Source organism: Rhinatrema bivittatum, chromosome 3 (assembly GCF_901001135.1).
Source record: "Rhinatrema bivittatum chromosome 3, aRhiBiv1.1, whole genome shotgun sequence".
NCBI lineage: Eukaryota > Metazoa > Chordata > Amphibia > Gymnophiona > Rhinatrematidae > Rhinatrema > Rhinatrema bivittatum.
In genome coordinates, this window is record NC_042617.1 from 481,959,060 (window position 1) to 481,986,710 (window position 27,651).

At 42.1% G+C, this 27,651-nt stretch overlaps 1 protein-coding gene across 3 annotated transcripts in view; it reads right to left on the reverse strand.

Annotated features, from left to right (window-relative positions):
* Window positions 1–27,651, reverse strand: part of ITSN2 (intersectin 2) — a 337,690-nt gene that overhangs the window by 27,544 nt on the left and 282,495 nt on the right. For all 3 annotated transcript variants that reach the window (XM_029596037.1, XM_029596039.1, XM_029596038.1), the window contains 3 exons: window positions 17,394–17,515; window positions 13,348–13,454; window positions 1,935–2,118 (listed from right to left, as the gene is read on the reverse strand). In XM_029596037.1, the coding sequence (XP_029451897.1) occupies window positions 1,935–2,118; window positions 13,348–13,454; window positions 17,394–17,515 (413 nt within the window). The remainder of the gene's footprint in view (window positions 1–1,934; window positions 2,119–13,347; window positions 13,455–17,393; window positions 17,516–27,651) is intronic.

Genomic DNA, 27,651 nt, shown 5'->3' on the forward strand with positions numbered 1-27,651 from the left:
TCCTCCGAAAACCAGTGGGCCTGTTTTTGGATACATATATCCCTGCTATATATCATGACACATAACTATATAGTAACATATATGTTGAACATACAGCCATGTTATTTCCTAGGCACACAATCAGAAACAGAGAAACATCTCCATAATATAACATCTATATATTAACCTAAAGTAGGTGATCTTAGTCAGTCAAGGCACCTACAGTTGAAACCATGTGAAACACGAATATCAGCATATCAAGACAAGATCTGACACAAAACTATTTATTATAGTCCACAGGTGGTACTTAATAAATGTTCTTTTATTGTCCTGGCTCGGAAAGAAATGCATACTCTTACTCTAACATAAAAAAGACTGTATTAGAAACTCACTAAATGAGGAACAGGGCTGAGGGGTTTATTTTTGTTTTGGGGGGGGGGAGCAGGGGAAGGGCAAAGAAGAAAGCATGGTAATAGTGGGTCCTGTCTCCACTAAGGGCCCCCTCGGCAACACTGAGCGATGTCACTGAGGCAGAGCTTCAGGGTGCCTGGCACTGGCTGGGACTATTAACTTCTGCTTGGGGCCCCCAATGTGTCCAATGCTAGTCCAAATGCCCATCATGAGCATTTAATGTGCCTTTGTGAGGACAAAACCAATCTTCTCCAGCCCGGTATGGATTCTAGGATTTGCAGCCAAGAGACTCGATTTCTAAAACATTTTTTCCCCATGTTAAGCTTATAGGAAATCTTTTAAAAATTAAATCCCTATTATTTTTAAAAGAGGAGATACACAGGCACAATTATCAGGGTACTCTAGGATAAAAGTTAATTAGATGTTCCGATAAGTCACATTAAAGGTAAGCAGGTCTCAAGGAGAAAATGGAGAATGTCGCTGTTTCAATGGCAACAACCCTCATTTTCAGGGTTTTTCTTTCCTGTTTCAGAAATAATATAAGCCTGCTGAAAGGATATCATGTATTTATATGTAAACGACAAGTCAGAGGATGCCGTAAGTGGCACTTCCTCCGGTATGTGAGATATCATCTTGTGCTGGTTGGAGTGAAAAGACCATAAGGTAAACTGAATGGTGCTCTGTCCCAATTAAAGCGAGATGCTCCCCCCTAAGAAAATCTTATGGACAGGGATGAAGCACCAAAAATTAGCATCAAATTAAGGCTTGCTCACATGTAAATGCAGGAAGAGATTTGTTCTCAATTAAATCAAGTCCACAGCATCCAGAGAGAGAGAGAAACATTCACTGCTGTAGGTGGTATAAAATCTTTCAAATTGTTTAATCATTTTTATATCTACTTTATTTAGATGCTAAGGGAAAAAAAGGCAACATATGGGAAGAACTCTTCTGTGTAAAAGTGATCTGCTCCGTTTTCTTTCCAACATCCAAATACACTGGTTGTACAGAATGAAATGATTTGTAGTCGTTGCTTCTCCCACACTGGGCACTATCCCTGTCCTCCTACAGCATACAAGAGATCACTCAGAGTACCTATTAACTATGCATTTTGCAGCTGTAGATAGGTTATTTTCTTACTTTGTTCACATTTTATGAACAAATAGTGCTTGAATATATAAAAAAAACCACCTCAGAAAATGTCATTAGCTGTGCATCAATTTGCCGTATGATACTGATGCAAGAGTTAATCCTTGCTTCGTGCCATCTATATTCGCTATGAGTAACAAGCTTTGTTTAAAAAAGTCTCAGTGCTCGGTGTTACGCCCCATCACTTTTAATTCTTAAATCTTCCCAAACGAAAACTACTGTGGATAGGAGTGTGTTTGGTTTTTCAAGAAGAGTGAGTGTGTGTGTGTGTGTGTGTATATATATCTATATCTTACCAAATACAATCACATTAATAAAACAAATCTCAAACTATAAAGCACACATGATGCTGAAAGCAGAAGTAAATAGGAGAAAGGCTTAGGAAAGAGTAATATTACCTTTAAGAAATCTTTGAACTCTGGCTCCTCGTCTGTCTTATGCTGCACTAAAGCTGCCCCATTGAGCTGACAACTGCAAAATCTGATGTACGCCTGCAAGTGTGAGAGCTCTGCGGCCAGGATGTCTCCAATCATCTGTACTGGCATTTTCTCTCCCCCAGTCTTCTTTCGCACACGCAGAGCTCTAGACGATAAACAATCCATTTACTTTCTCCAAAATTCAACATTATTAAAGAATCATGAGGTTCTGAAGGGGTAACAATAGGGTAATATGCCACCACTAACAGTTATTCCACTATCTGGAGTTAGGTTTTAATTTTTCTCTGTATAGCAATGACTCATAATTCCCTGGTAAAGATGACACGTTAAGACATGTTTACCAGTCCAATTAAAATGGTACAGGACTTGTTAGCTTGTCGAATTCACAACAAGTAAATTGAGTTATTTGTGTAATTTAATTCAGGGTCTATGCATAATTACATTGTGCTGCATACTCCTATCCCTATGGAAAGGGATACGATGAGTGAAGTGATCAAATTTGCAGATGTCACAAAATCATTCAGAGTAGTTAAATCACATGCAGATTGTGGTAAATTGCAGGAAGACCTTGTGAGAATGAAAGACCAGGCATCCAAATGGCAGATGAAATTTATTTCATTTTCATTTAATTTCATATTTATATACCGTACATACCAAACTTACAAAGCAGATCAAGGCATTTCACAAGTGCAAGGAGATGCATATAATTATACAATGTTAGGTTCCATGTTGAGAGTTACCACCCAAGAAAAAGATCTAGGCATCGAGGTGGATAATATATTGAAATAGTCAGCTCAGCGTTCTGTGCCAGTCAAAAAAGCAAACAATGTTAGGAATTATTAGGAAGGGAATGGTGAATAAAACAGAGAGTGTCATAATGCTTCTATATCGCTCCATGGTGAGACCTCACCTAGAGTACAGTGTGCAACTGTGGTCGCCGCATCTCAAAAAAGATATAGGTGCACTGGAGAGGGTGCAGAGAAGAGCAACCAAGATAATAAAGGGGATGGAACAGCTCTCCTATGAGGAAAGACTAAAGAGGTTAGGGCTGTTTAGCTTGGAGAAGAGATGGCTGAGAGGGGATTTGATAGAGGTCTACAAAATCATGAGATGACTAGAATGGTAAATGTGAATTGGTTATTTACTTTTTAAGATAATAGAAGGACTAGGGGGCATTCCATGAAGTTAGCAAGTGGTACATTTAAAACAAGTCAATGAAAATTATTTTTCACTCACACAATTAAGCTCTGGAATTTGTTGCTGGAGGATGTGGTTAGGGCAGTTAGTGTAGCTGAGTTTTAAAAAAGTTTGGATTCGTTCCTGGAGGAGAAATCCATAAACTGCTATTAATCAAGCTGGCTTAGAGAATAGCCACCTCTATCACTGGCATTAGTAGCGTGGGATGTATTTAATGTTTGGGTACTTGCATCCTGAATAGGCCACTGTTGGAAACAGGATGCAGGGCTTGATGGACACTCGGTCTGATCCAATATGGTAATTTCTTATGTTCTTACCATACAATACTAAAGCACAAATGAGTTAGAATAAATAGACCCTAGAGAGACAATTTTATGTATATTGAAAAGTCTAGTTGGTACTGCTGCTTTAGCCAATTTGCTGTAAATCTATTTTATCCAGAAAGTAAGGCTTCACAATTTCATCATTTAGCAGAAGATCCTTACGTAGAAGCAATAAACAACAGATGATGCAATTTCTATAAAAGATGCTAGCACCTTTTAACTTTTCATTTAAAAGCTATAGAGAAAAGTATATATCACATTGACAGCTTTAAATAGCTATGATCATAGAAACATAGAAACATAGAAACATAGAAATGACGGCAGAAGAAGACCAACCGGTCCATCCAGTCTGCCCAGCAAGCTTCACACATTTGTTCTCATACTTAACTGTTTCTCTTGGCTCTTAGTAACCTTATGTTCTAATTCCCTTTTCACCCCCACCATTAATGTAGAGAGCAGTGCTGGAGCTGCTTCCAAGTGAAATATTAAGTTTGATTAGTTGGGTAAGCGGCAGCATAGCTCTCTGCCATGAAGCAGAGGGCAATGCTGGAAATGTGTGAAGTATCAGTTTTTCTTTTCCCCTGTCATTGAAGCAAGGAGTCATGCCGGACATGCACCGAAAGTGAAGAATGCCTTGAAAGTCACATTAACTATCATCAAATATTGAAAAGCCTAATAATTGGTAATACCTATAAGCCCATGAACCCATCCCTGTTTTTTTTTCTTTTTTTTCTTTTCTTTTTTAATTGGGAGATGGATGCCCTTCATCCTTCTACTCTGTGAAGGTGGACACCTACCACCGGTCACTGGCATCCCGCTCCGTTAATGCCTCTGTGGCTACTGCCGCTCCATGCAGTGTTTTACTACCTGCTCTTTATATGCGTCCTCTAGAACTGATGGATCCCATCCCTGGGTTTTTTTATTATTTATTTAATTGGGAGATGACAGCCCTCCATCCTTCCGCTCCGTGAAGGTGGACACCTACCACTGGCCACTGGCATCCCGCTCCGTGAATGCCTCTGTGGCTACTGCCGCTCTGTGCAGTATTTTACTACCTGCTCTTTATATGGACACCTACCACTGGCCATGATCATGATTTGGATATCCAATGATCAATACTAACAGAAATATGCATCACAAAATTTATAACAAAGTAACTGTCCAGTGAAAAATTTAAAGTAAAGAGGCATGCAAGCTTCTGGTTGACTTCTTCCAAGGCCAATATAATCAACAGGAAGGCATTGTCAGGTGGATGTCAGCTCCTGAAAGAATCCCCAAAGTCCCCAAATAGTTTTACTATGTCAAAACTGCACATATTAGAAAACTTATTTCAACCAGCAAACTAAGCAGATAACATCTGTATATCTTAAAGCAGCCTCATGCATAAACAATCTTAAGATCTCATTTTCAAAGAAGCGGCTTTTATTATCAGAAGCCTGTTTTAACTACATTTTTAAATTATAAAAGATATTCAATGCATTAAAACAAGCTAAAAATTGTGTACACATTTATTAATTATTAAAATATTTGTAGGCCACGGTGTCCACAAGTCTAAGCAGCTTATATTTCCACAAACATAATTAAAGTAAAACAAATAAAACAAATACTTACATAAATATAGATAAACTAAATAAAAGAAACAATATAAATCTAAAACCGAGAACTACTAAAAATTTACCAAAAGGGCCAACGTCAGTAGAGCAGGTGCCATTGGAAAGTCTGTCCAAAAAGATGGATAAAAAATTTAACATGCAGGTTAAAATGTCACTTAACATCCAGTGCACTCAATTTTTTTTTAGTGCATATACTATAAATATCCTCATCATGTGCACACTAAATCAAAAAGTACAAAGTATCTGTGTTATATCCACCTGTTTTCTATATAGTGGATGGACATTACAAAAAAAATGGATCTAAGCCATGACACTCACACCACATGGAAAACCTCCTCCACTTCAGGCCGTAAGACTTCCTGGAAGCCACCAGGACCTGAGACACATTGTCTGACAGGGCAAGGGGCTGCAGTATTAACCTCTCAACATCCAGGCTGTCAGGGATAATGCCATTAGGTTGGGATAGCACAGTCTGCCCTGATCCTGCAAGACTAGGTGAGGGGAAGTTCCCAGATTGATCGGTTCTCAGACCGAGAGATTCTGCAGGAGCAGGAACCAGACTGGCCTCAGCCAATAAGGGGCTATAACAATCATGGTCCCCTTGTCCTGCTGGAGCTTCAGGAGAGTCTTCATCACCAGCAGAAGTGAAGGATACTCATACAGAATGACAGGCAAAGGCATCAGGCTGGTTTGTCGTCCCTCCTGTACAGGGAGCAGAGTTGTTCCACCTTGTTGTTGGCAGGGGGAGGCAAAGAGATCCATGTCCGGGGTTCTCCAGAGGCAAAAGATCTGATCCACTACCTCCTGATTGAGGGACCACTTATCGGGCTGGAAGGCTCGACTCAGCTGATCTGCCACCACATTCTCTGTCCCAGCCAGGTACATGGCACGTAGCAATATGCCCTGAGATTGCGCCCATGACCAAATCTGAACTGCCTCCTTGTAAAGGAGGAACAACTGCATACCTCCATTTGTTGATGTACCATATTGCCACTTGGTTGTTGGTCTGGATTAGGACTGCTTTGTTGGACAGGTGATCCCTGAATGCCCACAGCGCATAACGGATCACCCGAAGCTCCAGGAAGTTGATCTGACACTGAGCTTCCTGCGCAGATCACAGACCTTGCATGCCGAGCCCCTCCACATGGGTGCCCCACCCCAGGATGGATGCATCCATGGTAAGCACAATTTGGATAGGGGGACACTGAAATGGAACCCCCTGATCCAAAGTGGGCAGGCTTTCCACCCGAGACAAAGAGGTCCTGAGAGCCAGAGTAACATGGATGTGTACATGGAGGTCCTGCGTGGCTTGTTGCCCTCGGGACCCCAATATCCACTGAGCTCTGAATATATGCAAGCGAGCCAAGGGAATAACATGGACAGTCATGGCCATGGGACCCAGCAGTCTGAGCATTTGCCGTGCCGAGACCTGCTAGCTTCGATACACCAGTCCTGCAAGGGACACCAATGCGAGTGCCCGGTCAAAAGGAAGGTAAGTTTTGGCTTGAACAGTGTTCAGCCGGGTGCCAATAAAGCTCAACTGGGGCTTTGGGGTAAGATAGGACTTTGGGTAGGTGATCACAAACCCCACGGACTTCAACACCTGAATAGTCAAGTGCAGGGATCGATGTGCTCCCTCCTGGGTGGCATCCCTAGACAGTGTAGGTGTGCCCCCACTACCACCAGAAACTTGGTGAAGATCTGTGGGGCCGAGGTGAGGCCAAATGGCAACACCCTGTACTGGAAATGCCTTTCACCTATGATGAACTGAATTTACTTCCATGACCAGGGAAGATCTCGATGTGGGCATACGTGTCTTTCAGATCAAGGGAGAAAAGCCAGTCTCCTGTTTGCAGGAGGGGAAAGCAGAGTTGCTTACTTGCAACATGTGTTCTCCTAGGACAGCAGGATGTTAGTCCTCGCAGATGGGTGACATCTAGAAACTTTGACTGGCATACTGAGCATGCCCAGCGTGCCACTATTCGTGCAGCCATGCAGGGTGCCTCTTCAGTCTTGCATCATAGCGAAAAGACACTAACCGACAGTGAACCCAATTCTGCAGTGTTGGGCGAGTTTCCTACCCAGAGCATCAAGCGTCCTATGCTCCCAGCCTGGAGGAGCGGAAGCATGGGTGTGGGAACACTTGGCCTTTTTCAGAGAAGACCAACAAGACCAACTGGTGGAGAAGTTGGCGCCTCTCAAACCACAAAGCCTGCTGGGTCAGATAGACAGCATCCGCCTTCCAATTCACTGGTGGCACAAAGATGGGATGTTCCCAGATCCTAAGGAATAGCTTCTTGAAGATCTCATGGACGGGAACAGCCATCACCTCCTTCTGGGCATCAACAAACTGGAGAATCTCCAGCATCTTATGCCTGGTATCCTCTTCCATCAGAAGCTGAAACGGAATGGTTCTGCTATAGCATGGACAAACCCTGCAAAGGTCAGGTCCTTGGGTGGGGACCGGTGCTGCTCCTCCAGAGGGGATGGGTCTGAGGGAAGACTCCCAAGTCATCCGACGAAGACTCAGAGGTATCCTCTCTCCCTGCGAGTTGTACGGGACATACTCCTCACTGAGATCACCCAGGGACACCAGAGGAGGGCCCCTGCCTGGGTCCCTCGGCTTTGGCACAGAGGTCCCCGAGGGACCTGGAATCAGACCAGGTAACGCCTGTCACAGAACCAGATGCCACGATGGCTGTGCAGGATGCAATGGGCCTTCCTCCTCGGAGAAACCCACAATGGGAATTGCACTGGATGGAGGAGGCAAAGGTGGCCGCCTGGGCACTGGCAGTGGCTGCATAGGGAGAATACCAAGAAGGACATCGAGGCGCACCAATAGCGGTGCCAATATCGAGGGCGCAGGCTCTGGCACTGGTGGAAGCACTGATGGGGCCATCGGCTCGATGTCCTGCGAGGCTCAAACAACCACCAGGTGCACCCTACATTCCAACTCCTCCTGAAAATCCACTGAAGACAGCATGGATCAAGAAGGGGAAATCATCAACTAGGGGGATCGATGCGGAACGCCTGGGACTCCCAGGTTCGATGGAGAATGGTGCCTCCTCTCCACGGGGTTACTTCGGGGGCATCACAGCAGATGCTGGTGCCAACCCGAGCCCGGTACCATGTGAGGACAGAGACCAGTGATGATACTTCCAACTGTGCATGGCCCGGGCTTTCCACAGTGCTGAAAAGGAAGGAGACTATCCCGATGTCCTAGAATGGGAAGACACTGACAATGATCGATCTCCGGCCCCTCTCTCCATCGAGGGCCCCAGTGGAGGGGAGGACAGCGAAGGCTCGGTGTCCATCGACTCCTCTGGCCTCTAGGCAATGATGCTTTTGACGCAGGAGTTGAGGGTTCCAACTTCTTCGATCTGAAGAGCTTCTTCATCTTGTCCAGGAGGGCGCACCGGCCCTTGGGGGTCATCTGGTCACATTACCGAATGTCGTGCGATGCCCCCAGGCAGAGGATACACATGTCGCATTGATCTGTGATGGACATAGTCAGAGGGCACTGGGAGCACTGCCAAAACCCCGACGCCATATGAAAAAAAAGCTAGCGAGCGGTCGATGACCAGCAGGTACACCAAGGGAGAACCGTCAGGAATCCACTGCACAGAAGGGAAAAAGCTTACCGTGCTGCCCAGCTATCTAAGCCAGCGCAGGACAGTTGACAAATTGTCCAAGAAAGCTTTCCAAAACCGCAAAAAAGCACGTGCTCCATAACCGCAAGACGATAGCTCAGCAGAAAAGAAGAGACTAGAGAGGGATCCTGCATGCTCGCGTGGATAGTGGCCTGCTAGGCATGCTCAGTGTGCCAGTCAAAGTTTCTAGAAACTTTAACATAAGTTTTCCATGCTGGCCTCCATCTGATGATGTCACCGACATGATAGCACTACCATCCTGCTTGCTTTTGGAGAAAAACCACATCAAAGTACGTCTGGAGTTTGCCAGACAGCATCAGAGTGATCCAGCTAAAATGTGGGAAAAGGTTTTGTGGTCATATGAGACAAAAATGGAGCCTTTGGGCCAAAATTCAAAATGCTATGTGTGGCACAAGCCTAACACTGCCCATTCCTCAGCAAACATCATACCAACAATAAAGTATGGGGGTGACAGCATTATGTTTTAGGGATGGTTTTCCTCATCAGGGACTGGGCATCTTGTGGAAATTGAAGGATGGATGGATGGATGGTGCAAACTATAGGGAGATACTGCAAGACAACCTGCTTCAGTCTGCTAAAAAACTAAAAGCTGGGAGAAAGTTCATCTTTCAACAGGACAACAATCCCAAGCTAAGGCCAAAGTAACACAGGAGTGATTGAACAACAAAATGGTGAATATTCTACAATGGCCAAATCAAAGTCCAGATCTCAATCCAATCGAGAATCTGTGGCACTATTTGAAAATTGCAGTCCATAAGTGTCATTGAACCAATCTGAACAACCTGGAGCAAATCTGCAAGGAAGAATAGGCAAACCTCACTCCCAAACAGTGTGCAAAGCTGGGAGAAACTTACCCCCAACAGACTTAAAGCTGTTATTATAGCAAAAGGTGGTTCTACCAGCTACTAGTCTGAAGGGGTCGAATACTTATGCAAGCGGCATTTTTTAAATTTTATTTTTCAAAAGAAATGCAGAGAAATAATACATTTTGACTTTGAAAATGTATTTTAAGAGCAAACGGGTTTGCAATAAACTGTCTGGAACAATCTGTTTAAGTGTCATTTGTAATCCACACAAATCTGCTGAATTTTTATGGGGGTCAAATATTTTTGCAAGCCACTGTATCTGTGCTAGGTCAGGAGGTACAGAGCTTCCCTCCCCCCCCCCAAACTGGTCCTTGGGGCCCCCCACAGCCAGTCAGATTTTCAGGATTTCTCTAATGAATATGCATGAGATTCATTTGCATGCACTAGCTTCTATGTAGGCAAATATTTCTAATGCATACTGATTAGGGATATCTTGAAAAACTGGGGAGAGGTCCACTCACGCTAAAATGCCCAAACCCTGCATCCCCTCTTAGGTCAGCCCTAGCGGTGACAAAACCAGGAAGACAGGTAATTGAGACTAATCAGTTGTATTGTAAGCACAGATTTAGACAATTATAGAGATTCTGCATAGCAGACGGATCAGGAAAATGAAAAAAATTCAAACTATGTGTATCTGCGAAAAGGATAATTAGTTTCCTGTAATTATTGTAGTACTAAATTAACATCTTAATAGTCACACCCATGGCTCAGGCGAGGAACGTCTGAGCTCACCAATGTCCAGGAAATATTCTTGCACCAACCAGTAGTAAAAACAATTTGTGACTAACTCTTTCAGGTCTTCCAGTGCAGCTCACAGCTTTTAGATTACTAACAACTTCTATAGCACCACCAGATCTATGCAGTACTGTACAGACAAATGCAAGACAGTCCCGTCTCAGTAGAGCTTATAATCTATTTATTTATTTAAAACTTTTTTATACCGACCTTCATTTCCATATCACATCTGTTTACATATAATGGGGGTTAGTACAACATGATTTAGATCATTTGCATATCACATCTGTTTACATATAACGGGGGTTAATACAACATGATTTAGAAAGTGAAAAATAAATTACATGAAACAGGGAGGCGAAGGAACAAGATGGGAATGAAGTAGAAGAGTAAAGGGTCCAAAGGGCGGTTGGACAGGTTAATTAAAATGAAAGAAAATAACGTTAAATAAAATGAAATGAAATCTAGTTAAAATGCACATTCAGGCCAAACAAGAGTCTTCAAGAATTTTGTTAGACAAACATAGTTAAAAAAAAAAATTAACAAGGCGATCATCTGGGAGAGTCAGGTGTTTAAGATTTAAAAGCAAACTTGAAAAAGTGGGTTTTTAAGTAGGATTTGAACATGGCCAGAGAAGAGAGAGCATGATGCACTAACTCGGGAAGTCTGTTTCAGACATACGGCAAAGCAAAATGAAAAGCGCCAAGGTGAGGGGTTGATAATGGAGGAGAAGGGCAAGGAACAGAGAAAGCTGATATTTGGGACTGGATTCTTTGTGACATTTCTGGTGTAGAGAGGCAGAATGGGAAAACAAAAGCATAAAGATGGGACTGAAAGCCATTGAAGGGGAACAGAGCAACAAGGGAATATGTGAGGAGGAAAAGGAGAGGATAGCAGTGGAGAGAGCCCTGAGGCACACCAACCAATAGTGGGATAGCAGTACAGGATTTACTAAAAAAGTGAAATGGAAAAGGTCAGAAAAAAATCCAAAATCCAAAAGCAGAGTGTCAAGAAATAAATGCAGCATGGATGCCATGTTAGTTCACTTGAATGCATAGAAATAAAGGTTATATAAAAACAACAAAAATGTGATACCTTTTTATTAAACTAATGTAATTCCTGACTAGCTTTTGGGAGCCAATAAACCTGTCCTCAGGTCAGAACAGAATGAGCAAATGATGACATTACCAGAAAATGCAAGTGAATAACAAAAGGAGTAAATGGTGATTAATAGTGTCAAAAGCAGAAAACACGTCAAGGCAGATGAGGATTGAATAAAGGCCCTTGGGTTGTGAAGAGGTCACTGGAAACTTTAGCAAGGGTGGTTCCTGTGGAACATAGAGAGCCAAAGCCAGATTGGAGTGGATTGAGAATGACTTGAGATGAAAGAAAGCCAAAGCAGCAGAGATGAATGACACGCTCAAGTAGTAAGGAAAGGAGCTGGGACAACAGGGCAGATAGGGTCCAGTGAAGGTTTTTTGAGGCGTGGTGAGATCAGTTTTGGAGTATAGCATGTTTGAAGATTCCTAGATGGGTGAAAGTTGGCTTCAATGACTATTCATATACTGTCTTTGGACAACAGTTGCAGCTATATCACATTCCCAATTTCATGTACTTTCTCAAGCAATTTTGCAATTTTAACTGAGGGCAGGTTCCAGACAACTATGTACTATTTTTGGCAACTCTGTGGGACTCTAATCCATTTTGACTGTGGAAATGTATAGCATTGATGTTAGAAAGCTGGAAGTAACATTACATTGTGGACCAAAATAAAAAAATAGCTCAAGTCTGAAATAACCAAATTTGAGAATTTATTAGGAATTTGCATTCGTCACATCTGTTTCAGTGAGTACGTGCATACCTCGCCGACTTTCTAGTGCACATGGGAAAACGGATAGTATGCATGTAGCTCATTGTTAAAAATGCACGCATACTCTCCCCATTTCCCGTGTTGTACTAGAAAGTCGGCGAGGTGCACACGTGCCCACTAAAATAGATGTGACGAATGCACATCCATAGAATTTATAAGAAAACTTGCCAAGTACTCTTAAATTATTTATAGGATAACACTGCTGATCCTGCCCTCTCTGCTCTGCATATCCACAGGCAGTGGTTACAAGATCAACATTCCAAGGCCCAGATGTAATAAAGGGTTTTTTTCCTAGTTTGTCTATGGGGAAAAAAGTTTATTACAACTGGCCCAAAGTGTTCAAAAGGTACAGCAAAGCAAAATGTGTTTTATATAAATGATTTTACAACTAAATAGCCTGTCTTAAGTACACATTGTAACAAAAATGTCTCTTTTTCTCTAGATTTCAAAGATAAAAACTAAAATTCAGAAGTCCTTTTATAGACTAGTTCTATATTGTTTAGAGAGATTCTGAAATTAGCCCTCAAAGGGTTATTCATAGCTCATACTATAAGTCCTTTTTTTAAATAAATGCTAGAAATGTTTGAGGCCATATCACTGGGGAAGCCACGATTCTAAAAGGTATCCCACTGGAGACGGAAACACAGCACTGAATAACCTCCTAGCAGAGCAGGTGAAGGCAAAAATAGTAATTCGAGAAAGCATGGGAAAGCACAGAGAATCCAAAGTGAAGAAGTAGTGATGGGAAAGCCAAGCCAGAGATCAACTGGGGTCTCTGGCATTGTAATAGGAAGTAAACTGGGCAGACTAGATGGCTCTTACACTCTTTTATTTACCTTCATATTCTGTAGTTCTATGATTATTTTATTCAGCAAATCCAGCTCTGTATTAAGGTAGCACATCTTTCCTGTCTGAGCCCTTTGCTTCCTATCAAGAGTCCTATTTTGTTAGAACTTAATGACATAATTTACATGGAATAAATAAAATCAAAGAATTTCCACCAGGCTCTGCTGCTTATACTTGCTTTGAAAGACAACAAAATAGTAATATTAGCCTCAGCTACGCTGTCTGGAGGCTTTGCGGGAAGTAATTAACTCACTTAAGCAGCTTTGTGTTCGACATGATGAGCTCCTTCCAGTTCACAAAAATCAGCCCCATTTCTCCTTCAGTGAGAAACCCAGATTCAGCCATCGGCTTCTGAAAAACCTGCAAACAATTCATTTATAAATATAAATTAATTACTTTCATTCAGTCTTGCTAGGTTTATCCTGCCTATCCCACTGACAAGTAAATCCCATGGACAGAACCTTGCTAAAAGTACTACAGGACCTTGAAGTTCATATGATAGATTTGCAAGGACCATGCAACTACTTTACAAATATATTAAGGTCTCAGTGCAAACACAACCTGAGTATGAGGTACGCGGTCATTCTTCCGACCTTAAATGGGATATAGCGCAATTAGAAAGTTTAAAGAACAACCATTAAGCTAATACAGAGATTATTTACTTCAAAAGCAAAAACTTGGCAACTAAGAGATGTCTGTCTTGGAGAGGAGAAGACAGAGTTAGTATGATAATTGTTTGCTAACATTCAAAAGGTCACTATGTAACCAATTAATGCATTTACATTGGATAATATGGCAAACCAGAAAGAGGACACTATTCACGATTACTGTAATGAAATGTAGAATCTCTGCCAAGTAAGGTGCTGTATCCACCATCATTAAACATTTTAAAGAGAAAAATCAGGCAACTTCATAAGTATATAGTAATGCAATCAATAACCGAGGAGCATACATTACAAACAAACCTGTAGGCTAAGAATGAGAGTCGTGCTTTTAAGCCTAAAGACCGTGACTATGAACTTTATTCAGACAATAATTATTTCCATTTTGTGCCTATGAAAACAATCTTTATTGAATAAGGCCCAATGCTGGGACGGCCAACTCTGTTCCTCCAGAGCCACAAACAGGCCAGGTTTTCTGGATATCCACAATGAATATGCAAGAACAGGGCCGGCGCTAGCTTTATTGCTGCCCTGTGCAAACAATTACTGTGCTGCCACCCCCCTCCCCCACGTCAAATAAAGCCCAGCTCCCTCCAGCAATCTATATTTTTAAAAACAGCAACCCCCATCCCCCCACAGAATCCATGGTCAAGGGAAGGGTATTACATACCCAAGGGAAATCTTACAGCCTTGCATGCACGCACACACACACACCATACTCTCTACAGCCACAATAAATTTAATTTTACATTTATAACAAATTTTACATGAAAAATAACATTCAAAAGTACAGTATTCTGAGGCAAAATATCACTTACAACATGCATATTATCTTTATGTGTACTGCTGTGGTGCCAACAAAACACTTGGAACTCCTATTGAATTTGTATTGCACCTCAGAAAACCATGAACAAATAAAATTACTATTACAATATAGTAAACCTTCCATACCAAAATAACCCTAACAGCCTACACTCAAACAATAACAACCTTATCTATGAAAAGGCAACACTGCAAATGTTACACCAGGCCCTAGGACACCAGCAAACCTCCTATTAGGAAAACAGAATAAGCCAAGCTGCTATAGATCTCCACTCAGAAACTACATGCCAGCAAAATAGCTCACCTTGGTTACATATGCAAAATACAGTCAGATCCTGACCAAATACAGAATAAAGAGACCAGAAAGTATAAACAGAAACATGCTGAGAAGAACTGAACTGGAACCCTCAAGCCAGCCTCTTTATGCAAAGCAACAATGGAAAAACAGAAACACCATTCTTCATAAAATATTAAATAATAAAATCAAGAAATATAAAACATAATAGTAAAATCATATTCATAAAAAGAATATTTCAAACCAGTTAATGAACAGAATATCCAAATTTCCCCAAACACCAATAAAATATTTCAGAAAATCCAATAATTAAAAAATGTTCTAAAATTTCCCCTAAAAACCAAAATATTTCAAAATAGAAAAAACATCAAATTACATCCAATAATTAAAACTAAAGGATTAAAAAATCTCCTGCTCTCCATACCTGGGATCTTTTGATTTCCAGTCATCCTGAGATTGTCGTGGATTCGGGGAGGTAGGGCCGCACAAAGTTTATCTTCTCTTTGAGAGTGTGAGCGAGTGTGTGTGTGTGTGTGTGTGAGAAAGTGTGAGTGAGTGAGTGTGTGTGTGTGTGTGTGTGTGAGAATGAATGCATGCATGCCTGGAGGGTAGAGGAGGAGCGGTGTGAGAATGAATGGGAGCTTGCCTGGGTGTGCGTATGTGAGGGAGCCAGTGAGGGCGTGTATGTGTATGAGAAAATCCAGGGGAGTAAGAGCTTGTGTGTACGGGATGGGAGGAGAGAGAGGGTCTTAGAGCCTGAGAGTGTGTCAGTGTCTTTAAGAGAGGTTGTGGGTGTGTATGTGTGTGTGACAGTGTATGTGTGAGAGGGGGCGGGGGGGGGGGGGGCGCCATCTCATCCCTCACCTCAGGCAGCAGATTGCCTTGAGCTGCCCCTGGATACATAGGCTCTCATAGGTGCACACACACACACACATATACATAGGCTCACACACACACATGCATACAGGCTGTCACACAGACAGACACAGACACACACAGGCTCGTACACAAACACACACACCTATAATAAGGTCTTACACAGACACAAACATACACGGCCTCCAGTTCTCTTTGGGCCTGGTAGGATACGCTCTACCACAGCCCTATGGGCCTCCTCGTCTCTTCAGGTTATGGTGGGATGAGCCCCACCAATGCCCACCGGCCTTCCTGCTCTTGGGGAGGGGGGGGCGAGGGGGTTGGAATTGAATTGAAGCTGTCCATGCCCACGGGAAAAGCTGTGCACGGGCACACATGCTACAGATTACAGGGAACACTGCGATGGCCCAGAATTTCCTTATTTTCAGCCGCCAGTGGCCCATGACCTCTCTTCCTTTTCAGCTGCTGGCAGGCAGGGCTCCGCTGGCAGCCCTGCAGCCTCTCTTCCTTGTAATCTGCCAGCAGGTTGGGTTCCACTGGTGGCCCACACCCTCTCCTTCCTCTTCGGCCACCAGCAGGTTTGGCTCCACTGTTGGCCCTGCGGCCTTCTCCTGTTGCCGCTGCCCCCCCTCAGGTGTGCCGCCTCTTGCAAACGCACAGTATGCATACCCGGTCATGCCAAGCCTGTACAAGAGATGTATTTGCATATAACTGAGGCAGTCATTGCAAATCTCTCTCATGCATATTCATTATGGATATCCTGAAAGCCTGGCCTGTTTGCGGCTCTGGATAACAGGAGTTGGCTACCCATGCCCTATGCTTTCAAATTAATTTTTCATCTGGATTACCACAGAGGTAGGCAATTAGGTAGTTAGACTGACTGATTTATGATCTTCACCCTAGCCAAAAAATGTCTCCCTGCTCTTCATTTAGCTGTGAATATAATGCCGGAAGGGGCTGATTTCCCTTAACAGAAGGCAGCAGTTGCTATCCTTAACTTGCTGGGCAGACTGGAGTGACCGCTTGGGTCTTTTTCTGCCGTGATTTACTATGTTTAGGCAGTGCTTCCTGGAGGGCCACAGGAGGGTACTGTCAAGTTCAATCACTTCTTAGTGACAAAAAAAATAAGGATTATTGACACATTTGATCAAATCCCTTCAAGCCATAGGAAAAACACATATGTAGCAACTCCAAGTGTTTAGACGCCATAGGCTTTTAAATCTGAGTGGAGAGAATTTGAATCTGACTCAGTGCCAAAAAGATGAACAAATAAGGGTGGGGGGATTCTTTAAATAATGGCATGAAAGCTGTTATTGAAACCAGTCTAGCTACAGAATGAAATACTTGAATTTATACAGTAATATTTTTAAAAAATGAATGCACGGGGTGGGGCAGGAGTTTGGGTAGGATGTGTGGAGAGGTGTTGGGAGGCCTGGAGGGACGTTAGATATTTTTATGTTAAGCTGTTAATTAATGATGGTCATTGGGAAGGAAGGTTTAAATTTCCTTTTGTCAATTCTATTTTATATTAAGTTATATCATGCTCTGAACATCTTTGGCGCTAGATTATTATGTTATTGTTAAATTAGGAAATTATTGGGTTTGTCTATATAACTTCCACAAACGTCTCAAAGCAGTCCTTACCTCTAAGACCAGCTGGAGGTCATCCATGTATCTCTCCTCAGTCTGAATCAACTCATGAATATACCCTTGCCTCTTCCTTTCCATGGGCTGCATGGTATCCAATGTGTGGAGGTCAGCACACCCTGTAGGATTTAATAATTTTTTTTTTAACTATAAAAGAACCATCGATATACGTATCACCATACATGCAAAAGAAGTTGAAAAAAAAAGGCACAAATTATATAAAATAACTGAGATATGTAAGATAATGAAACCAAAATAGGCATAAGAATGTTGTAGGTTTCTACTCCAAAAAAAATTATAATTTAAATCACTATAGATTTTAAACAGATTATTATCATTAACATACTATATATAGGCAACTTATTCAAAGGTTTTGTACAAAAGAGCATATAGAAAAGTGCCTAAATACATAAAGAAGAGAAATTTGTTATATTTGGTTATTTATTTATTTAAAGTTTTTTTTTAATATACCGACATTCGTTTGCACATCACATCGGTTCACACGGAACTATTTTAACAAGGTAAGAGAATTACATGGAACTGGTAGAACAACAACAACAACAGAATTAATGGAATAACAAGAGAGAGACTAATAATATTAACAAAATTAAAAGTAAATCAGGAGAGGGAATATAATACAGAATCCGTAAGTAATATTAATTTCCCATAATACTCTAGTAGTGTGCCATATTTGGGAAGAGGAAGAATGGGGCAATTGAAAACATTCAGGGCTGTGAACATTTGAAAAGAACAATTGATCAATATCACCATCTAGTATGGCATTTTCCGATATGGAAAGCACATGGAAATACACATATACACTGCCCAATTTCTAAATATATTATGAGCATGACTTTTTTTTTACCACTTCGGTAATTTACCTCTGGATTTCCTAATTCTCACCATTTCCACAGTTTGAAAACCATGTGTTTCTAATAAGTTACTAAGCAGAAATCATAAGTCTTGATCCAGACACACAAATTTTGGGAGCAGAATGATTTCTAGTTGAAAATTATTAATTGACCGATTGGATTAGCTTTTTCTAATTTATTTTTGTACATAATTACCAATATATCTGAATTGCACATGTATCAATCATTTACCCCTATATTTTTTTGTTTACCAAATTTATAATGCAACTAAAAATCAAAATGTTGTAGTATTTTTAATTTTATTTCTCATATTGCATGCTCTTAAGTTCAGTTCAGAAATATCACTCCCAATTTTTGTTCCTACAATAGCTGCTGTTTCGGCATAACCTGTTTCAGAGAGGAAAAATGTGAAATCAAATACTTATCTGAAGCATGGTTTCACTTGGCCGGCAGAAGCCGATCACGTTCAGAGATAATCCAATCGGTCAATTAAGGATTTTCAACTAGAAATCATTCTGTTCCCAAAATTGACACCAATACTGCAGCTTTTTATAGAGCATAGCAATTTAACAAGGCCGGTTGGCAACTAATACCCCTTATACTATAATGTGATATCTATGAACTTACTCTTGGATAGTCAAATATTTACAAATTCTTGTCTGGTCACATTAACAGTTTATACGATGATTTTGGTAATCTCCTTTTTTTTTTTTTTAGCTATATTCTACAAAGAACAATAGGACAATCTAAGAATGAATCTAAACCATTCAAAATGATTACACACACACAGGCCACGTGGAGAAAATATATTTCAAGAATGAATCCAAAGCGTATTAGAATCAAACTGACACTCCCTTGCCATGAGGCAAGCTGTTCCTTGTACCTGCATATCTAAGAGATTAAACCACTTCATGCCTCAACTCTAAATAATGCTAGACCATTGCATAAGTATCAGTCACGAGTTCTAATGGAATTTTCTTCACTCTCTGGTTTCTGCTTTAACCGTACAACTTAAGCATGAGTTTTAACTAGGACTCCAGTTTATGTAATGCTCAGAAGTCACAAAACTAATAAAATAAATAAATAACATAAACTCTCATTCAGGCTGCAAAAACCCAAGGGAGCGGTACAGTATAAGGGGGGTGAAACAAGCGTGGAATCTGGGGTGACTGTACCTGATGATCTTAAGGTGCCAAACAAATGGATAAGTTGATGGCAAAAGCCAGAAAGATACTTGGGTGCATAGGGAAAGGAATGGTCAGCAGAAAAAAGGAGGCAATATTGCCCTTTTATAAATCGCTTGTGAGACCTTATTTGAAATACTGTGTACAATTCTGGAGACCGAATCTTCAAAAGGATATAAACCAGATAGAGTTAATTCGGAAGATGGTTACTAAAATGATCGGTGGTCTTTGTTATAAAACATATGGGTACAGATTTAAAAATCTAAGCATGCATACCCTAGAAGACAGTGGAGATATGATACACATTTAAATACGTCAAAGGGATGAATACACAGGAGACAGGCCTCGTTCAATGGAAAGGAGGCTCCGGAACAAGGGGTTAAGGAAAGAAGATGAAAGGGGGTAATATAAAGACATTTTTTTTCCAAAAAGGTGGTGGATGTGTGAAACTGCATCCCAGTGGAGACTGGGAAATCAAGGACTGTATCTGAATTCAAGAAAGCATGGGACAAACACTCTGAGGGGGTAATAGGGATGTAGGGCTGAGCTGTTGGTATAGATGGGCAGACAAGATAGGCCGTATGGTCCTTTTCTGTCATCCTGCTCCTACAGTATGACCCAGGCTGGGAGAGCATCCACCCTGCCGCCATTAGCATGGTGGCAGATTGGCATTCTTCTCCCCAGCCTGCTCTGTTAATTGTTGGCGGAGGGGGCCAAGTTGCTGGCTCCCTGCTTTGTTTTATAAATTTTTGGTGGAAGAAATTGGTAAACAAAACATCCCCTTCCCTGAACCTAACAGGTCTGAGCCTGTAGGGGTCATGGTTAGGTTCAGGGAAGGGGATGTTTTGTTTACCAATTTCCTCCACCAGGATTGAGGAGCTATTGCTTCCCTCAGATCCTGCAGTGGCGGCGATGGGTAGTATTTTCTTGTAACTTTGTCTTGAAGTGTGTTTCTCCCCCCCGCCCCCCTTTGGGTGCGCATTGTTTCCCGGTCAGCTGAGAGGCCTTCTTTGCGGTGGTTGCCCTGTGCTGAATTGCAGGAGGGTGGTGAGACTGCATCGGGATGGCCCTGTGAGGGAAGGTATTGGCAGCTCTTCCAAGATGCCTTCTGCATCAGGTGACCTGCCTGCAGCAAGACAGCTGGGCCAAAGTGTTGCTTCGCATTTGGGAGTTGCTAGGTTTCCCAGGTCTGGTGGGGTTTCTGCTCCAGAGGCGCATTTGAGCGGTAGTTTGAGGGCTCCGTTGGGAGATGTGGGACACAGGGAGGTGACTGGAGCAGATCCAGAATGTGTGTGGGTGGGCCAGGGTGCAGGTGTGCATGCAGAGGGGTTGCTTGTTGCTCACGGAGGGGACAGTGGTGGGTCTGCATCAGGCACGTGTGTGGACGTTGAAGTGGAATCCAGCAGTAGCAGGGGTGAATATGCTGAGGAGACAGGAGCCGAGGTGGTTAAGCAGGGAGGTCCTACAGGTGCCAGGGTCCAAAATGTGCAGGGGGGTTTTGATGCCTTAGGCATGGAGGTAAGGGATAAGGGAGAGGTTTTGTTTCTTAATGATCTGTCTTATTTTGGGGTGCTAGGGTAAGGAGAGGTGATAATCAGCATACATATGGGGATTTGAGTAATGGTTGGGGATCTGGAGTTGGTTGGCAAGGATTTGCTAGGGGAGCTAATGGGGCAGGTTAGTCTGGGGTCCCAGGATAGCAAGGGGGTGGGGGGGGGGGGGGGGGGGGGGGGGAGGATTTGGGAGCTAGCTGGGTTTTTACGAGTAGTTGCTGGGGTAGGATGGGGGAAAATCGATCCTTGGATGGCAGATAGTGTTTGGGGCTCAGAGCAGCGTGGAGCAGAGCCGGGTGCAGCGCACCGGACACATTTAAGGGGACATTCAGGGGCTAGAGGAAGTAGAGGGGATGGAGGCTTTGTGGTTATGGCAATGGTGTGTGCCCTGTGTCTTCCATTGCAGGTACCGCAGCAGATGAGATGCAGCCTGGGACATATTCATTGGATGCATGAAGATGGAGTGACAAGTCAGCGTGGAGTCAGTCACAGGGAGCAGGATCTTAAATGGGATACAGCTGAGGGAAATAGGCGTCAGCAAGGGACGATAGACGGTGCTTAGCATCAGGCAGCAGTAGTGGACAGAGGACAGTCGAGCGTTGCTGTCAGGGCTTCGATGGGTGAGTCTATTGGGGTCAGGGGACAAGAGTCACAAGGGGCGGAATTCTTTGTTGACTTCTTTCTTTTCATCTTAGTCTTCCCTCTTCTGACGTTAGGCCTGAGGTACGTGGGGTAGGCGGGGAGGGTCTGGCGCAGGACATGAGTCACCCAGCGTTAGTTTGCATTAACTGAGTTATGGGAGAAGGTTCCAAAGGGTTTAAGGAAGAGGCGTTATATAGACATTTTCAAGTTGTTGGGGGGTGGAAGGGTGTGAGGAAGGAAAAGAAGAGGAGTAAGAAAGAAGTTAAAGGATGGTGTAGTATCCAGAAAAGTCCCAGGAACTGATGTTTCTTGCATCTGGCGAGTGTAGTGGGACATTTTGATCCAGTGCAGTACGGGGCCTTGCTGGCTTATGGGGATAGCATCTTGGGAGACTATAAAAATTGAGGGGTGGGCATGGCTTAATTACGATGAAAGAAACAGAAATGATGGCAGAAAAAGACCAAATGGTGCATCCAGTCTGCCCAGCAAGCTTATGGTAGCATCAGCCATGCCATACAGGTCTCCCCTATAATGGTAGCATCAGGGGGTGGCATCTGCTGTGGCATACAAGTTACCCCCTTACTTAGTTTTCCAAGCCATTAAAGTCATGGCCCTTGTTTGTTACTGTCTAAGTCCAATTCTCCGTTATCTTTTATCTCTTGCCATTGAAGCAGAGAGCAATGTTAGAGTTACATAACAAGTTTAAGGCTTATTGATTAAGGGTAGTAATAATCGCATCAGAAAGTTACCACCATACTTATTTGTTTTCCCAGACCATAAAATTCAATGACCATGTTGTTGGTTGCTGTCCGAAACTATGCTGTTAAAGCAGAGAGAAATAATGAATTGCATGAACAGTATAAAGGCTTATTGGTTAAGGGTAGTAACTGCCAGACGAGCAAGTTACCCCCATGTGCTCTTTTCCTCATTTCTATCCTCTAGCCTTTAGGGATCAACAGTGTTTATCCCTTTGAAATCTCACTGTTTTTGTTTTCACCACCTCCTCTGGAAGGACATTCCAGGCATGCACCACCCCCTCTCCATGAAGAAATATTTTCTGATGTTGGTTTTGAGTCGTCCTCCCTGGAGTTTCATTTCATGACCTAGTTCGACTGATTTCTTTCCAACAGAGGTTTGTCGAATGTGCATCATTAAAACTTTCAGGTATCTGAAGGTCTGTATCATATCTCCCTTGCACCTTCTTCTCCTCTAGGGTATACATATTTAGTTCCTTTAACCTCTCCTCATAAGTCATTTGATGGAGATCTCCCACGATTTTTGTCACCCTTCTCTGGACTGCCTCCATCCTGTTTCTGTCCCTTTTGAGATACGGTCTCCAGAACTGAACACACCACTCCTGGTGAGGCCTCACCAAGGATATGTACAAGGGGATTATCACCTCCTTTTTCTTACTGGTTATTCCTCTCTACACGCAGCCCAGCATTCTTCTGGCTTTAGCGATTGCCTTGTCACATGGCTTCACCGACTTCAGATCGCTAGACAATATCGCCCTAAGGTCCCTCTCTTGCTCTGTGCACAACAGCCCTTTACCCCCCCCCCCCCCCATCACATACAGCTCTTTTAGATTGCCACAGCCCAGATGTATCACTCTGCACTTCTTGGCATTGAATCCCAGTTGTCAAATCTTCAACCACAGTTCAAGCTTTCTTAAATCACGTCTCATTTGCTCTACTTCTTCCGGTGGGTCCACTCTGCTGCAAATCTTAGTATCATCCACAATCAGACAAACTTTACCTTCAATCCCTTCTGCAGTGTCACTCACAAAGATGTTGAATAGGACCAGTCCCAACATTGATCCTTGAGGCACTCCACTTAACACCATTCTCTGTTCAGAGTAGGTTCCATTTACTGTCACATGCTGTCCTTCTATCCATCAACTAGTTCGTAATCCACACAATCACCTTGGTGCTCACTTCCAAGCTTCTCATTTTATTCACAAGCCTCCTATGCAGGACCGTATCAAAAGCTTTGCTGAAATACAAGTAGATCACATCGAGCACTCTTCCTCGATGCAATGCTTTAATCTCCCAATCAAAAAAATCAATCAGATTTGTCTGATAGGACTTTCCCCTGGTGAATCCATACTGCCTTGGGTCCAGCAATCCTCCTGAGTGTAGATAGTTCACTATCCTTTACTTTTATTTATTTATTTATTTAGATGTTTTACATTCGCTTTTCGGCACCTCAAAGCGGATTACATTCAGGTACTGTAGGTATTTCCCTATCCCCAGGGGGCTTACAATCTAAGTTTGTACCTGAGGCAATGGAAGGTAAAGTGACTTGCCCAAGGTTACAAGGAGAGACAGTGGGACTTGAATCCTGGTCTCCCCGGTTTATAGCCCACTGCTCTAACCACAAGGCTACTCCTCCACTTCAGCAGAGTCTCCATTACTTTTCCCACCTCTGAGGTGAGGCTAACCGGCCTGTAGTTTCCTGCCTCCTCTCTGCTACCACTCCTGTGAAGCAGGACCACTACCATTCTTCTCCAATCACTTGGCACCATTCCTGTTTTCAGGGATCTATTGAACAGGTTGTGCAGCGGACCTGCCAGCACATCTCTGAGCTCCCTCAGTATCCTGGGATGAACCTCATCAGGCCCATGGCTTTGTCCACTTTCAGTTTTCCTAACTCTTCCCATACATTCTCTTCTGTAAAGTGTTTTGTCTTCTCCACGCCCCTCCAATGTCTTGTTAACTAGTGACGGTCCTTTCTCCAGGTTCTTCTTCAGTGAACACCAAATTAAAGTACTTGTTTAATATTTCTGCCATCTCTTTGTCTCTCTCCACACATAGAATCTTTTCACCTTTCAATTTCACTATACCACTTTGGACCTTTCTTTGATGTATCTGAAATGTTTTGTCACCTTGCTTTACCTCTTTGAATTGAAAGGTTTTGGGATAAGATGAAGGGAAATCATCACATGTTGTGGGGGACAGGACATACATTTATGGTTAACCCAGATGACTAATAAGAGAGATAATGGAGGTGATAAAGTGAGTAAAGGGATGAGTCAGGTGAGTTCCTTTCATGAATCTAGTGGGGTTGCAAAGGTTGGAAATATCATAAAACAGCAATCTGGGTCTTCTAATATCTATGGAGATAATAAAACTTCCTCCTTATTCCCGTACTACAAATTCAGTCAAGCCTGTTAGATATAGGGAGCTGGGCACCCAACTAGTAAATACATTAAGAAGCCCTCTGTATTCACAGGGTGGGGAGCCAAGTCATAATAGTTTAGCGTCTTTGGCCCAGATGCCTGTGAGTTTGGATATGATGTGGGGTTGACTGTTGAGATATCCCACTATGGAGCTGCTGAGCTGTTGAAGGAAGGATTTGGTAATGGATTTATTATTCCTTATGAAAGTTTGGGGTTTGGGGGTGCAGTTAAGAACGCAAGGTCTGCTACGTGTTTTGCTTCGGTGGTTCAGGAAAAACTGAGGGTCAGAAATAGTTCTAGGTCGCATTATTGGGCCTTTCAATTTCATACCTTTTGAGCTGATAAAGCTTTCACCAATAGCAGTTATCCCGAAGAGGGAGATGGGAAAATATAGATTGATACTTAATTTGTCATTTCTTCCAGGTCAATTGATGAATGATTTTGTGCCCAAGGTAAAATGCTCAGTTCGTTTTGCATCTTTTGATGCAGTGGTGGTATTGGTCAGGAGGGCAAGTTGAGGGGCTCTCATGGCCAAGGTGGACATAAAGTCGGCTTTCCGCTGGTTGCCCATTCATTCTAGTTGTTTCCCATTGTTGTTTTTTGCGTTTCAGAGTAAATACTTTGTTGATCGCTATTTGCCTTTTGGGATGCACTGTGTGATGCACTTTGTTTGAGGCATTCAGTACCTTTGTGTCCATTGGGTAAACATTCACATGATGGGTTTTGACAGTGTCTTGAACTATTTGGATGATTTCTTGTTCATAGGTGCAACTGGGTTAAGCACTTGTAGAAATTTGTTAAGTGGATTCTTGGAAGTGGCTCAGAATTTTTGTGTTCCAGTGGCTCAAGGGAAGATGGCAGGTCCTATTTCAAAGATTACTTTTTTAGGTAAAGCATTGGATTCGATTGATATGGTGTCTAGATGTATTTATTTTATTTATTTAAAAATGCTTAGATACTGTCTTTACAATGAATGTTAGTCAAAATGGTTTACAGTGATTATATTATACACAATAAAATAAAAATAGTCGTATGATAAAATGACAAAAACATACATACAAAATAAAAATTAAACCTTTATTTATTTATTAGGTTTTATATACCGGGGGTTCCTGTATGGGATACAGATCACCTCGGTTTACAGTAAACGTTAACTTTGCTCATGGGCTGTACATAGAACAGCCCATGGGATTTAAAACCTGAAGGTAGGACTTCAGAACAGCCCATGGGATTTAAAACCTGAAGGTAGGACTTCTCAATGTACATTAACGAGTGCATGGATTAACCTTAAAAGAGCTATTGAGAAGTAGAAAGTGATCTAAAAGCTAGAGGAAAAAAGGTAAGTTTTTAGATTTTTCTTAAATTCTTTGTGAGATGTTATTTGCCTTAGATAATCTGGGATAGAATTCCAGAGTGAGGGGCCAGTGACTGAAAAGGCACACCCTTCTAATAATATCAAGCCTAGCAAGATGGACAGTAGGGACTTCCAGGAAATTTTTATGTAAAGAGCATAAATGCCTGTTGGGTTGGTAGATATGAAGTAATGAACAAAGCCAGGTAGAGGAATCATGTATCAAATTGTGTATAATTGAGAGAGTCTTGTACTGTATTCTATAGTGGACAGAGAGCCAGTGTAAAGAGTGTAAAATTAGAGTAATGTATTCTTTCCGCGAAGCACCAGTTAACATGCACGCTGCGGTATTTTGAATTAGCTGCAATGGACAGACAGTGTTATCAGGGAAACCAAGGTAGAGGGCATTACAGTAGACTAAACCAATAAAGATAAACTGTTACAGTACAAAAATCATCAGCAAATAGTAGACGATGGAGTAAGTTTATAGAAAGAATTTTTGACAGTAGTGGAGATATGGTTAACCATGGATAAGCTAGAATCTAGAATTACTCCAAGATTTCGAGCTTTAGAAACTATAGGGATGGATACATCATCTAGGATCAAGTGTGAAGGAGGGCTGAAAGCAGAATGGGGTATTGTGGAAAGACGGAGAACCTCTGTTTTGGATACATTCAGTTTGAGGTGATTATGAGACAACCAAGAGTTAACTGTTTTTATGAATATATGTACAGTAGATAATGTAGTGGACCAAGATGAGGAACAGGGTATAAACAATTGAATGTCATCTGCATAAATTTTAAACTGGATATTTAGATTGTTGAGTAAGTGACATAGTGGTATAAGATGTATGTTAAATAGAATGGCAGAGAGAGAAGCCTAGGGGACACCAGAGGAAAGTGTGTACTAATCAGAAGAATGAGAGCAAATATTGATTTGTTAAGAACGATTGGATAAGTACAATCGAAACCATTCTAGTATAGTGTCTGCCAGACCAATGGATTGTAACTGGGAGAGGAGGATTTGATGATCCACAGTGTCAAAGGCAACTAAAATATCAAACACTAAAATGTAATCTGTATTAGCATCAAAACCTCTGATTAAAGTATGGAAAGAGGATAGTAGTAAGGTTTCTGTACTGTGGCCTTTTCAAAATCCATGTTGATTCGGATGAAGAAATACATTGTTTGATAGTCATTGAGCTGAAGCAAAACCACAGATTCAATTAGTTTTGCTAGTGAGGTGAGGGAGGCAATAGGACATAAGTTACTGAGATGAGAGATGTCTTCCTTTTCTTTCTTGGAAATTGGAAGGATGGAAGTTTGTTTAAGAATGTCTGGGAATATGCCTGAATCAAGAGATTGGTTTACAAACTGACAAAGAAAAGGACTGGCAAGGTCACCTAAAGCTTTTAGATATTGACCAGAACAGGGATTAAATGGGGAAAAAGATTTTAATTTTGTGAAGTACGCAGG